The sequence below is a fragment of the Mesoplodon bidens genome (assembly GCF_964165515.1).
Source record: "Mesoplodon bidens genome assembly, chromosome: 15".
In the NCBI taxonomy this organism is placed as follows: domain Eukaryota; kingdom Metazoa; phylum Chordata; class Mammalia; order Artiodactyla; family Ziphiidae; genus Mesoplodon; species Mesoplodon bidens.
This window is the reverse complement of record NC_138171.1, coordinates 32,243,268-32,258,183: the sequence shown is the minus strand read 5'-3', so window position 1 is coordinate 32,258,183 and position 14,916 is coordinate 32,243,268. Positions and strand designations below refer to the sequence as shown.

Genomic DNA, 14,916 nt, shown 5'->3' with positions numbered 1-14,916 from the left:
CAAAAGAGATTTGCTCTCGGTGTCCAGAAGGTAGTTTAATTAAAGTACCTTAATTATCTATAGTTTATATTACTAAAGAAAAGAATACCACATGAAGGTGCTTTAAACATCCAAAATGGGTGGCTGTCTCCGAGGGCACCTCTTCCATATGTTGGAAATTTTTAGTCTCAGAAGCCTTTCGTATTATGTTAGTTATGTTCATTCCCTGTGAAAATGTCCTCTGCCCAGAAGTCTAGTGTTGCACGAATATCCATTCTTGATGCAATAGCTGCTGTGTAACCTGTACTGCAAAATGCAAAACATCCTTACAGTTCTCTGCAGACAGAGGACACATGCTTTCCACCGGGTTGAGCCTGGGCCCACAAGCTAAGGATTTCTAGTTTTATTTTTTGAATGAATATTATGTGGCCTCCTTCCAGATTTGGCAAAAATGCTGTCTGAACAGGGAAATGCAGTCAGGTTTTCTTAAAACAAATGAGGAAATTGCTATAAAGTCAGTGCTAAGATGGGACACTAGTGTACTGAGCTCTAGCTGGAGAAGGAGCTGGAGGTATTTAGGCAAAGGTATTTGAAGACTGCTTTGAGAATTGTTTTAGCCTCAATCTGTTGCACTAGACAAAAAATAAGCCTAGATCAACCAATGATTATTTGCTGTTACACTTTTACCAGTTCAGCGCTAGCGTTGGCCTATGAAGGATTCAATCAAATGGGGCTTGAGTAAATAGCATCTCAGATCTACTTTCCATTTCCCAGTGCTGTAAGTGCCAAGGGTATTAACCTACAGGTGACGAACAGAGAAGCAAGAATGAGACACCACCACTAAAGGGCTGCAGGTAGATACACCCTCCCCCAACCTGGTGAAGATTAAGATGATGAAAACAGGAAGGCCTTCCTCAACCCACTATGAGGAAAATGAGGAAAGAGATGAGGAGGATCACAGGAGGGGAGGAGAAGAGGATCACACTTGCCCCTCTTTGGTAATAAGCCTGGTATTCTCTCTGGTACTGGGTGGTGCACATTTCCTCCACCACACGCTCCATCATCTTGATGTCCGTCTCAGTGAAGTTTTCCCCCTTGGTGGTGGTGGTAGTGACCGTGTGCTGCTTGACTGTGATGTTGACGCAGTCATGCACAAAGCTGTTCTGGTTGTTATACTGATCCACTGGCCTGTAGTATACCTGGTTGGGGTAACGGTACATGTTTTCACGATAGTAACGGTCCTCATAGTCACTGCCAAAATGTATAAGGGGCCTGCTCATGGCACTCCCCAGCATGTAGCCGCCAAGGCCCCCTACCACCGCCCCAGCTGCAGCAGCTCCTGCCACATGCTTCATGTTGGTTTTCGGCTTACTGGGCTTCCACTGATTGTGGGTGCCACCACCTTGACCCCAGCCTCCACCACCATGGGGCTGTCCCCAGCCACCACCGTGGGGCTGACCCCAGCCACCACCGTGGGGCTGTCCCCAGCCACCACCATGGGGCTGACCCCAGCCTCCCCCTCCCTGGGGTGGATAGCGGTTGCCTCCAGGACTGCCCTGTCCTGGGTATCGGCTCCCCCCAGTGTTCCATCCTCCTCCAGGCTTTGGTCGCTTCTTGCAGAGACCCATGTCACTCCACGTGGCCACAAAGAGAACCAGGATCCAATTGGCTATGTGGCTTTTCACCATGATGACTTATCTGCAAAATAAAGAGGGTGTCAGCGTTGTGTGTTTATGTTGAAAACACTTAACGTCCGCAGCATAATGACTGACTGCATAGCAGTGGCATCAACTATAAATGTTCTTGGTCATAAATGTTCTTCACATTCCATGTGTTTTGCAACACTTACAGCAAAAGTAATTGTAGGTAAAGGGTTAACACAGCTCTTTCTCCTTCTCTCAGGACAAATTTGACCTTAAGATAATTTCTGGCTCTGTTTCCTAGAAACTTGATAAAGGTGGAATGCCAGCAACATTGCTTATGATAAAAATAACCTCTGGTTGATACATTGTATCTAAACTGGAAGAAACTATAAACACCTGGCGGGTTTGCCATAGCTTTGAGCTTCTCGGAAGTAGTGATTTGGGCTGTTATGAGGGATATGAGCTCCTGGAACCTCCCGAGACCCTGGCATGGCCCCTATGGAAGTGATTCTAATGTCCAGTTAGGAACACCCCAGGTAGGTGCTGAAATTATTAAATCACTTTCTAAATAGCTGGCTCATGTCCTCTTTCCTCCCGCAGGAATGTAAGCAGGAAATGTCTCCTTTGTTCGCTGCTGTCTCCTCAGGGCCTGGCACAGAGCATATACACAATAGATACCTGTTAAGTGAAGGAATTAATATCCTCTGAACATATAAATGCCAACAAGAATTTCCTCAAAGAAATTCTCAACACAATAAATTTTTGGAAACAGGAAATGTGCAAGATTCTGCAAGCCCACCTATAAATTCATTTTTCTCTCTATAGACAGAAACAAATGGGGCTGTTCAAAATGGGGTAAGGAAGGCTGTGTTCACAAGATTTGCAGTCACTCACTCACTGAATGAGTCTTAGTTCAGCATTTAATGGTTCGTGAGTGACTTATTTTCTCCTAATTTTTGGTAGAAAAGACACATATCTTATATGAAAGGGCTAGCACGGCTTAGGAATAAACAAAGTATCCTGCATGATAATTTATGAACCTTTGCAGAATGTACATTCATCAATTAAAAACCTCCTTTCAGATTGAAGATCTCATTTACCCTGGGTGCTTGGTTCCAAGAGCAGAGATTAAAGACATATAGAATGATCATTAGTTTCTACTGTACCCCAATGTCAAACGATATGCTCCAAAATACCATGTGCCACAAAACCAAAAATGTCATACGTTGTAATGCTGATAGTAGTCTTATCTCAGCACTGGGACATCTTCAAATAAAAATGGCATCTAATATTATAAAATTATTTTTCATAACTTTCAGAACTAAAGACTAAATTGGATAATATTCAGAGGAAGACTGATTAAACAAATAAATGAATTAACATCCTGTTTGTTTCTACTATCATTATTGAAATGTCTTGGTGTAAATAAAAATATATTTGAAAGTTATAAGCCCAGTTAAACTGCTCAGAATATGCCAATTAGGATTTTTGGAGGCTCTTTTGTGTAAGGTCAGAGGGACAGGGTCCTGAGATATGTTGACTGGCCTCAATCTCGCATCCACATCTCCTGGCACTCAGTCTTCTGCAGGTCTGCTTCCCTGATCTATTCTCCATTTGCTAATGGGGCTCAGCTCTTGGCTTCCAGGCTGCTCACAATTCTGCTTAAACACCTCAGGGAATCGAACAAGGGGATTATCACCTTCTGGAAAGCTTGGTGTTTGACGTGGAAGATGAAAGACTGGAAGAATCGAGGTGGCACCCAGATTTCTGGATTGGGCAATTGTGTGGACAGAACAGAGAAGGTGGAGCAAGTCTGGAGGGAGACAAATGTGGTATGTGGCTTTGGCAATGCCATTATCAAGCTACAATGCCATTATCAAGCTGCCTACTGGGACAAGAGATACCAGTAGGCAGTTAGCTTGGTGAGTCTGGAGCTGAAGAATGACCATGGACTGGAGATACAGGTAATAGGGCATAAGGGCCATGGGCATATGTTGCTGATCAGTACTTTAAAACTGAATATTAAAGTTGGATGATCATAAACTATATTAAGACAAGATCATTTTAAAATCAGTTGAGAACAAAAATAGCAACATTTAATTATAAAAAGCATAAAAAATAACTACATTTTGAAGCAGAGAATCATTTCTAAGGATAAAGACTCAAAACTTAATGAGACCTTGGAGAATCTCTTTCTGTTTGTGATAAAATAAGGAAGATCTTATATTATTAATCCAAACTTCTCACTCTACAAATAAGGCCACCAAGATTCAGAAAAGTCAAGTGACATATCTATGATTATAGTGTTAATTAGTGAAATTGCTAGGAATAGAGACTAGGTTTCTGAATGTCTGGCTGTGCTACGACACTTCATATAAGATGCTCTCAGAGAATGGTCAGGTTGTGGCCTAACACTCTGGCACATTTGAAGACATTAAGTATTTGACAACAGTCAATACCTATTTATCACTAAGAAAAATACTCTTAGTAGACTAGGAATAGGAGGTAACTTCCTTAACTTAATAAAGATTATATAACTAAAACAGCAAACACAATAAGTAAGTTTTGAATGTAGTCCCTTTAAGATCAGAAACAAGACAAGGATGTCCACTGCCACAGGACTGGAAGTCCTTCCAATGCCATATGCAAAGACAAAGAAGTAACTGGTGCAAGAACTCCAAGGAAAGAGCTCCAGCTGACAATATGTGGAATTAATGTCATCAAAAACATAGAAAATTCAACAGACTCAACAGAGGTAACACGAGACACCTAGAGTTCAGCAAGGCTGTGGGATACAAGATTGGCCTACAAAAATCAGCATTTCTCTACACCAGCAATAGTCAACTAGAAAAAAAATTAATAAGATGGTAATAATTTCAACCCAAACTATAAAGTGTCTAGGATTGACTTAAGACTGAGGGAAAAAAAAAAAAAAAGAACATTAGTAAAGAACAAAGAAGATGATCTGTAAACATGGAAAGGTCTTGGTTGGAACAACTTAGTACTATAAAGATGTCAATTACCCCTAAATGAACTTATAATAATAAAATGACAATCAAAATTCCACCTCGATTTTTTGAGGAATTCAATAAACCCACAAGGGGTAAGAAATGTCCGCGGGTAGCAAACTCAACCTTAAAAAAGAAAAGAGGAGAGAATCTACTGTTATCAGACATTAAATCCTATTACAAAGCCATAGTAATAAATATGTAATAAATATGAAAACAGTCTAGAAACGGACCTACAGATCAAAGGAAGCAGAATAGCAACTTCAGATATAAACCCATGTATATATTCTTTAGTACGAACATGATAAATGATAAATCGGACACCACAAATCAATGGAGAAGGAAACGTTTGTTTAGCAGATGCTTCTGGGAAACTGGAGGAAAATAAAACTAGGACCCTACCACCACATGCAAATGCAGACTCTAGAGACCTAACTGTGAAATGTAAAAGTTTTATGAATTAAAAATCTTTGTGGGGGGCTTCCCGGGTGGCGCAGAGGTTGAGAGTCCGCCTGCCGATGCAGGGGACACGGGTTCGTGCCCCGGTCCGGGAGGATCCCACATGCCGCGGAGCGGCTGGGCCCGTGAGCCGTGGCCGCTGAGCCTGCGCGTCCGGAGCCTGTGCTCCGCAACGGGAGAGGCCACAACAGTGAGAGGCCCGCGTACAGCAAAAAAAAAAAGTGGGATGGATTGCCTTTCTATTAAATTATAAAAACAGATGTTAGAATCAATGCATTAAACAAATATTTATGGAACAGCTAGTACGTGCCAGTTTTTAAAGAAATAGAAAACTTGACAATAAACCATAGGAGAAATGGAGAAAAAAGTTACTGTACAATAGCCATTGATTAGTTTAACAAATATTTGTTGTCTTCTAAGGGTCTATCATTGTGCTGTGGCTGAGGACACAGTGGTGAGTAAGATGTTTAGTTTGTGGGTTCAAGGACTAAGGAAGATAAGTGTCTGGAACCTGAAAGACAGTGGGAAGCCATTTAAGGGTCTTAGGAGAATAACATCACAGGATCTTTTTCTTTCTTTTTTTTTTTTTTTTTTTAACAAAGTTCACCCTGACTGTTGTGTAAGGAGAAAATTTGGGGGGCAAGAAAGGAAATGGTGAGACCACTTACAAAACGATTGAAGGAAGATGGTGGTGTGGCCTAGGACTGTGCCAATGCAGTTGAGGAGCTGTGAAAAAATGGGATGTATTTTGCAGAAAGAACCAATTAAGCAGATAGAGTGGATTGAGGAGTGAGAGTTGATCAGTTTTGTGGCTTTCATAGCCAGGCAGATGGTGGTGATGCCATTTATTGAAATAGAGGAAACGGATGGAGGGCCATGCTTGTGAGAGAAAATAAAGTTTTCATTTGGACATATTAACTTTGCTACATCTATGAGCCATTCAAGTGGGAGTATCAATTCAGGCAATTGTTATAAGAATCTGTAACTCAGTAGAGATAAACATTTGGGCAGCCTCACCTGAGAAGTGCTGTTAATAGCCAAGGGAATAAAGGATAGAAATTCAAACTCCAGTATTCTGAGTGAAGGGCTCACACTCTTAGCCATCCAACCTCCAGCAACATGGGTGCCAAAATCCAAAAGAAAATACCACCAAGCTGATTTTGATAGTTTAGTAAAAGAAGAATACACTGTGACCAATAAGGATTATTTAGAAATACAAAGATGGCTTAAAATCACGAAATCAATTAACCTATTAGTAGGTTAAGGAGAAAAAAACCCAAAGATTCTCTGATGTTGAAGTTTTCAATTAAAATCTACATACATTCCTGATTTTTTAAGGTTAAGCTGTTGAAAAAATTTCCATAGAACTAGAAAGTAATCCCTTTCCATCTTCAAGAACAGCTATCACAGACACACAGCCCACACCCTACCTTAACTGAAAGAGGAAAGGCATTCTCCTTAATATAATGAACAAGACAAGAATGCAAGCAATTGCTGCTATTTTAGACTGTTATGGAGGTTCCAGCCAGGTATGAGTTTCTTTTTTTTTTTATTAATTTATTTTATTTTTGGTTGCGTTGGGTCTTCGTTGCTGTGTGCGGGCTTTCTCTAGTTGTGGCAAGCAGGGGCTATTCTTCGTTGCGGTACGTGGGCTTCTCATTGCGGTGGCTTCTCTTGCTGCGGAGCATGGGCTCTAGGTGCGCAGGCTTCAGTAGCTGTGGCACATGGGCTTCAGTAGTTGTGGCTTGCAGGTTCTAGAGCTCAGGCTCAGTAGTTGTGGCGCATGGGCTTAGTTGCTCCGCGGCATGTGGGAGCTTCCTGGACCAGGGCTCAAACCCGTGTCCCCTGCACTGGCAGGCAGATTCTTAACCACTACGCCACCAGGGAAGTCCCAGGTATGATTTTCTATCTGGAAAATCCAGGAAAATCATCCAAAATTTTGTCCTAGAATAAATAAGTGAGCTCATTAAGGTGGCAGTTTTTGAAATCAACATATAGAAAAGAGTGAATACTCAAATCAGTTGTAATTATTTAGAAGATTTAGTGTGAAAAAAAAATCCCACTCATAGTGGCAACAAAATATTCAAAATATCTAAGATTTAACCTAAAAATAAATAGACCTTTTAGGAAGAAAGCTGGAAGACTGGAAAAAAAGAGAAAGACAGACAGTGTTTTTAGTTAGGAAAATCAAGACTGAAAGATACCAATTCACCTCCAAATAATCATAAAGTCAACGCAATTTCAGTCCTAATTTAAAGAGGATTTTAAGGAATATGATGAAATGATACTCAAAATTAAGAAGACTAAAGAAGTTATTGAGCAGGAAGAAAATCTAGGGTATACTTGGCCTGCCAGGCACCAGAATGCATTGCAAAACTAAAATAAATAAGATCATGTGGCATTAGTGCATGAGCAGAATGGCAGAGCGATGGAACTAGAGAGAAGGAACAAAAAAAGATCCATATATTATGTCATTCATCCTATTCCCATGGGGAATACACGGGACTGAGAATCAGAGCCAGGAGGAACTTGTCCAGTGGTCATGTGCCAGGGGCCAAACTTCTGATACTTAAAACATGTTACACTCTTGACACTGAATTGGTTAAATTGGGAACTGGCACCAAATAGTCCCCCTACCCCCCACTGCCCCAGAAAAATTTCCTGTCTTTCCTGAGCTAAGTGGAACTCATGTGTCATATTTTTATCTTTTGAGGTCATTGCCCCTTAAAGAGCCTAATGCAAGCTACTCAAAATTTTACAAACCGCTCTGGGGTGGGGGTTTTTCACGGGCACTGAGGCCTAGCCCTGGACTGAATAGGGCAAAGGGCCTGCATCTGATCCATCTTCAGAATTATGTGAACAGCTTGAAAAAAAAGCAACATTGCTAGAGCCTACCCCATACCCCAGGAGAATATGGTTAGAAGAAAAAGGATGAACAAACAGAAAAAATTATCCCAAATGTAAGAATTGCTACACATGCTATTCACTCAAGGATTATTTTGCTGCAGCCATCACAGCTTTAGATACAGGCATGTTTTGAATGTTTCACATGCAGCCGTTCACAACTGATAAACTGGCTGCCTTGGAAGAGGAAATAAGATCCGAAAAGAGGGACTGGAATAGGTAAATTAAAACTACAGCTTAGAAAAACTGTCACCTCATAAAACCTTTTGTCAGTGTTAATTTGGTGCAGAAATGTTTGTAATGTTACTGCTTTTATTATACTATTTTTAAAATGGTTGCTTCCTTACATAACTCAGAATGATTCTAGAGAAAGCCCTTTCCCTGCAAAATCAAGATGATTTCACAAGAAAGGATGATATAATAGGTGTGGGTTACATATGTAGATCCAAGTTGCCTCCAGAGCAAGGATTTGTGATCACAGCCTTTCGAGGCCCTTATCTTCTGTGATAGTTGGGAACTTTCAACCATCACAAGACCAGAGGGATTCCACAGGGTACGTACATCTGCTTTGGCTCAGCTAAGTTGGATTTGTGTCCCTGGGAAGACAGAATGCTTCGGCTTGGCTGAAACTGTTCAGTTTTCAAATATATTCAGGAGTCCCTAAAAAACAAAACAAAACAAAAAACAAAAAACAGAAAAAACTAGAATTGATAAATAAATCTAAGCACTGATTCTTTAAAAGAAAAACCCCATATATAAATTACTAAACCACTAATAAATCTACTCAAGGAAAAAAACGAGATAATATTTGAAAAAAAGAAATGAGGTCAGCTCAAAAAAGCAGCAGCAAACATGACACTGAGCTCTCCCTCTCCCACACACAGAAAGCCGTGGGTCCATTTCCTTAAAAAAATTAACTATGAACTATTTTAAAGATGTTATTTAGAAAAGCAATATATCAACAAAAAAAAGAAAATTAAAATAACCTGTATTTCTATTAAAACTTCATTTTTATTCAGATTTTTCACATATACATTAATAAACTGCATCTGAGTAAGTAGATGCAGTTTAGTAATCTGTACTTTGACTTGTCAGTTTTTTCCAATATATCGCAGACAGGCTCCAAAATCATGACTTGATGGTTACACAATGTTCTTTTCAGTTAATGTGTCATGATTTTCTTAGCTGCTGCCCTGCTGTTATACACTTAGGTTGCTTCTCCATTGGGTCTAATTTTAGATCATTCTGAATGTGTGTGCATATGGCTTTTATTTTTCCTTTCCTGTTGTTTCTTCCATTGCAAGTAAATTCCCAGGAGGGGGGTTTCTGGGTCTTGGCTTAAATGCATCACCAGATTGCTTTTCACAAATTTCATACAGATTCACAATGTCCCCAGTGCAGTGTGGCTAGGAAAAGAATAAAGGTATACATACCAAAGGTCAGTTTTACACAAACAGTTAATCTTGGCAAACTCCTGAAGTAGGTATAATTTCCTCTAGTTTATGAATGAACAAAAGGAGGATGAGGAAATTAGGTAACTGGTCCCAAGCTGTGAAATGATTAGTTGCAGAGCCATCTTTCTAACCCCAAAGCCCTGTCACCTCCCGGGAAAACTGAATATGCAAATTTCTAGGCAACCTTCCAGCAGTGGTTGCTGTTACTGTTGTTTTTGCTAATAGTTGCAAAATGATAATACAGACTTACTTTAATTTGCATTGTATTCTATAAACGATTCATCATTTCACTGTTTATCTTTTATAATCTTGATATTCTCCTTTAACAAGTATGAAAAATTTGTGTCAGATAAAAACCATATACAAATCACACCCTAGCTCTGCTTTCTTTCCCTTTCTAGTTAGTTCTTTTTCATTGTAAGAGCTCCTCAGTGTTTGGGTAGGTAAAATTGTTCCTTTTCATTGGTGATATTTTTTTTCTTCTTCAAATCTGAGAGAGCTGTTGATTTTTCCAGAGGTCTGACATTTTTATTCAATTTTCTGTTCCTATTTTTTTCTGATAATTTGATTTGTGAAAATCTTTAATTCTATTCTACCTGGATTTCTTTTTGCAAGGAAAAGGGAAACATTTCAAATGTTCAGCATGCTGGGAACTGCTTATTAAACCGTGATTGCTCTAAGTACAGGAAAATAACTCGGCCATGAGATGAGGATAATCATGATCAGGGAGGTGAAACTGCATTGTGTTGTGTACGAACTGGAGAAAAGGAAACTGAAAAACAGAAGGCAGTGGCTTTGACATGGTGAGGGTGGATGTGATGGTGGTGGGCTTATGATTTCAAAAAATCTATTTGCTACTGCTGATACAAATAGAAAAGGACAAAAACGAAAAAGGACTGCAAAAATGGACTTCTCCCCGTTGAATAATAATCAAACGTGAAAGTGCCACCCATACTAGCGGAGGAATGTGGTTCTCCGAGGGGCGCTGCCCGGCCCTGATCCCCGCTCTCGGAGTCCCCCTGACGGCCGAGTTCTCTCCTTCTAGAGGGACAGTCGAGACGGCGAAAAGCAAAGCCTGAGTCCACCACACCTGAGCTCGCAGGAGACACTCTGCCGCCGGCACCTGGACGTCTCAGGCCCGGGAGTGAGGGCGGGGTCGCCCCAAGACTCCGCCCGCCGAGACCGGAAGCCCAGCTCACGCCAGCCTGTGCCGGTCCCCGGGGGTGCCAGAGACCCGCCCGCTGCTGCGTCCCAGGCACCGCCCGGCCGCGTGATGGCAGGCGGGGCCCCCTCTGGGGAGGAGGTCGGCGGCGGCGGCTGGGGGGGCCCCCAGACGCCCCGGGACTCCTCCCTGCCGAGGCCCTGGCCCCGGGTGGGCGCCCGCGTCCCCTCTGGGTATCGGGAGGGCCCGGACCCGCGCCTCTCCCTGGTCCTCCTCGCTGAGCGCCCCAGCGGAGCCCCTTTGCGGCCTTCGTTGGGTTCCCCGCGCCCATTCCCCGGACCTGTGGCCCCCTTGCCGGCGCTACTCGCCCATCCCACTCCCACCGTGGACGTGCGTGGGAGGGCGCCAGACTCCTCGACACTACCCACATCCCTCCAGAGGGGCCCCGGCCAGCCATGGCCCCCGCCCCCATTCCAAGTAAATGGAGCTCGCCCTACCAGGAGGGCAAAACCAAGCCACGGCGTCCGAAAACCAACGCGCTCGCTGGGTAGGCCTGACGCGTTGCGCGCCCTCCGGACCCGGACCTGGCCGTGCGCCCTCGCACCTCGGCCCCAAGGCAGGGGTTCTGACGGCCGGCCTCTGCGCCCAGGGCCCCAGCTGGGAGGTTAAAGGGCGATGCGGCTGTTTACCTGCCTCTGCGGGAGAGAAGAAGCTCGCAGCTCGGCGGCTGTCAACGACTGGCGGCGAGGGCCGGCGTCAGCGCGGAGCAGAGGAGGAGATGCGGGGGCGGGGCCCGGAGGCGGCTGCCCGCGCCCAGGTCTTACGCGCAGAGGCCCAGCCCTGCCAAGCAGGCCCTGGAATCTGAGTCCCTTGGAAAAATGAGTTGGGATTCGCTTAGACGCTTGCGTCAACTAATATCGCCTCCCCGGCTGGCTCGTCACTCCTTGAAGTTGCTTATTGACTATAAAAATCATCTTTAAAGGAAAATTCGGCCCAAAGCCCCAGCTCCACGTTACGTAATGGAGAACACGAGAAAATGAAAGATTAGGGAATGAGAAAGCAATTTCTGGAACTTTGGTAACCAGAAATTTCTAAAGAGGAAGAAAATTCTGCTACACTGGATTGAGCCCAGTTTGTGAATTTACACACATATCCTTAAAATTTGAGGCCTAGAAAGGACATTAGCCATCACCTGTCCCTTCATTTACTCAGTTCCTGCTCATTATATGCAAAAGAGATGATTTAGATTATGATATTCACAGATGAGGAAAACGCCCTCCATATAACCATATAACAAGTCCACTCTGGACATTACCTGAGGTTTCTTGTATAAAACATTGTGTGTTCTTGATCATTACTCCTGCCAAGAAATTAGGTAGGGGTTTGTCTCATGTGAAGGATGGCAAATGATAGAAGACAGGCGTTAGGGTTAGGGGGATCATATACATTATTACCCAAATTGGGGCGCTTTTGAGAGTACAAATATTAATTAAGCCGGGTCAATAGGCATAAACCTGGGAAAAATGAGACATCTAGTTCTCTTGTTATGGTCAAGAGGCTCCACTAAGCTTGTAAGGAAAGAGGTTTAAAAATATTGAGACACCCATTGGAAACAGGATTTGGTTTAAATACTTGTATCCCAGGGCGGCTCACTCAAGTGGGAGGGGACAAGTGAGGGAGGGGAGAAGCCAGGAGGATTGTGTAGAGTGGAGCGATGTGAAACAGCACTGGGGTGATGTTCATATGAATGTGGGTGAAAGAGTCCTGGTGATGTTTATATGAATGTGGGTCTGAAAGGTCTGCTTGGGAAGGGGAAATGAGAGGTAAAACATGACCATGGGATGGAGATGATTCAGTAACAGAACTGGATTGTGGCCAGTTAGAAATGAGTGTTAGGCAGCAATGCCAGGGCAGTTTTCTATCCAATCAGTCTTACATAATGATTAGGTTGACAGTGCTTTTAGAGCCTTACCTTCTTTCCTCAGAGATGGCTTATTGTGAGGTGAATTGGGGGCAGTGAAGCATCTCTTTGAGTCTTGAGCTGGGATGGGGCTGGGAGTGGCTGACCATATCAGACTGGGCAAGGGGCTGACTTGCCCCTGCCAGGAGGGGCCCTGTAAAGCTTGGTTAGAAGATGCCAAAACTCAGCTTTTTTCTCAAAAGAATCCTATGTCTACTGGCTGAATGCTTTCCTCCCTCCCCCCAACCAGGAAAATGCTCAAAAGGCAGAATACTTCTTGGGGGTTTGAGGGAACCGAATGGGATTGCCTTATGATCTATTCTGGCCATTATTGCTATGTAGCAACTACTCCAAAACTTAGAGGTTTTAAACAATCACCGTTTTATTATGCTAACGGATTGTGTAAGCCAGAGAGTTGGACGAGCACAGTGGGGATGTCTGAGGCTGCAGTTGGGAAGACTCAATGTTTGAGACTGGCTTGATAGCTGGGGGTTGGAATCAGTTGAAGGCTCTGTCACTTGCATGGCTGGCATCTGGGCTGGGAGGACTTGAAAATCAGGTGTACTGATTGATGAGTCTGGCTAAAGGTTTATCAGTTTTGTTTGTCTTTCAAAACAAAAGGTTTTTAGTTTCATTGACCTTTTCTATTGTGTTTCCTTATTGATTTTCTGTCTGGATGATCTGTCCATTGATGTAAGTGGGGTGTTAAAGTCCCCCACTGTTATTGTGTTACTGTCGATTTCTCCTTTTGTGGCTGTTAGCATTTGCCTTATATATTGAGGTACTCCTATGTTGGATGCATATATATCTACAATTGTTATATCTTCTTCTTGGATTGATCATTATTTAGTGTCCTTCTTTGTCTCTTGTAACAGTCTTTATTTTAAAGTCTATTTTGGGGCTTCCCTGGTGGCGCAGTGGTTAGGAACCTGCCTGCCAATTCAGGGACACGGTTTCAAGTCCAGATTCAAGTCCTGGTCTGGGAAGATCCCACATGCTGCGGAGCAACTAAGCCCATGCTCCACAACTACTGAGCCTGTGCTCTAGATCCTGCGTGCCACAACTACTGAAGCCCATGCACTTACAGCCCCTGGTCCACAACAAGAGAAGCCACCACAATGAGAAGCCCGTGCACTGCAACAAAGAGCAGCCCCCACTCACCACAACTAGAGAAAGCCTGTGTGCAGCAACGAAGACCCAACACAACCAAAAATAAAAATAAATAAAGTCTATTTTGTCTGATATGAGTATTGTTACTCCAGCTTTTTTTAATTTCCATTTGCATGGGATAACTTTTTTCATTCCTTCACTGTCAGTCTGTGTCACTAGATCAGAAGTGGGTCTCTTATAGACAGCATATATAGGGGTCTTGTTTTTGTATCCATTTAGCCAGTCTATGTCTTTTGGTTGGAGCATTTAATCCATTTACATTTGAGGTAATTACTGATATGTATTTTTTAAATTAATTAACTTAATTTATTTTTGACTGCACTGTGTCTTTGTGGCTGCGCGTGGGCTTCTTCTATTTGCGGCAAGTGAGGGCTATTCTTCGTTGCAGTGTGTGGGCTTCTCATTGTAGTGGCTTCTTTTGTTGTGGAGCATGGGCTCTAGGCACAAGGGCTTCAGTAGTTGTGCGCATGGGTTTAGTTGCTCAGCGGCATGTGGGATCTTCCCAGACCAGAACTCGAACCCGTGTCCCCTGCATTGGCAGGCGGATTCTTAACCACTGCGCCACCAGGGAAGCACTGATATGTATGTTCTTACTGCCATTTTGTTAATTGTTTTGGGTTTGTTTTCTTCCCTTCCTGTTTTGTTCTCTTCTCTTATGATTTGATGACTATGTTTAGTGTTGTGTTTGGATTCCTTTTTATTTTGTGTGTGTATATCTATTGTAGATTTTTGGTTTGTGGTTACCATGAGGTTTTGATACAGCAGTCTATATATATACAGAATTGCTTTAAGTTGCTGATCTCTTAATTTCAAGTGCATTTCCAATATCCAGCATTTGTGCTCTCCTCTTCTCACGATTGCTTATTTTGATATCATATTTGTGTGTGGATGATTTCCAACCTTTACTGTATGTTTGCCTTTACCAATGAGCTTTCCCATTCATAATTTTCTTGTTTCTAGTTGTGGCTTTTTCTTTTCCACCTAGAGAAGTTCCTTTAGCATTTGTTGTAAAGCTGGTTTGGTGGTGCTGAATTCTTTTAGCTTTTGTTCGTCTGTAAAGCTTTTGATTTCTCCATCAAATCTGAATGAGAGCCTTCTGGGTAGAGTATTCTTGGTTGTAGGTTTTTCCTTTTCATCACTTTAAATATATCATGCCACTCCCTTCTGGCCTGCAGAG

General features: G+C 42.8%; 1 protein-coding gene across 5 annotated transcripts; it reads right to left on the bottom strand.

The window, feature by feature from the left end:
* Positions 1-305: 305 nt before the first annotated feature.
* On the bottom strand, positions 306-11,427 carry PRNP (prion protein (Kanno blood group)). Of its 5 annotated transcripts, none has more exons than XM_081256098.1 (4): positions 11,299-11,427; positions 8,555-8,653; positions 6,107-7,033; positions 306-1,677 (listed from the first exon to the last, which is right to left on the bottom strand). In XM_081256098.1, exon 4 carries the CDS (start codon positions 1,665-1,667, stop codon positions 894-896), a length of 774 nt encoding a protein of 257 aa, XP_081112224.1. In that variant the 5' UTR covers positions 1,668-1,677; positions 6,107-7,033; positions 8,555-8,653; positions 11,299-11,427; the 3' UTR covers positions 306-893. The 5 variants fall into 5 exon arrangements, with proteins under 5 accessions (XP_081112224.1, XP_081112226.1, XP_081112223.1 ...); XM_081256100.1 differs by having other exon boundaries at positions 11,303-11,427; XM_081256097.1 differs by lacking the exon at positions 6,107-7,033 and having other exon boundaries at positions 11,299-11,418.
* Positions 11,428-14,916: the final 3,489 nt, after the last annotated feature.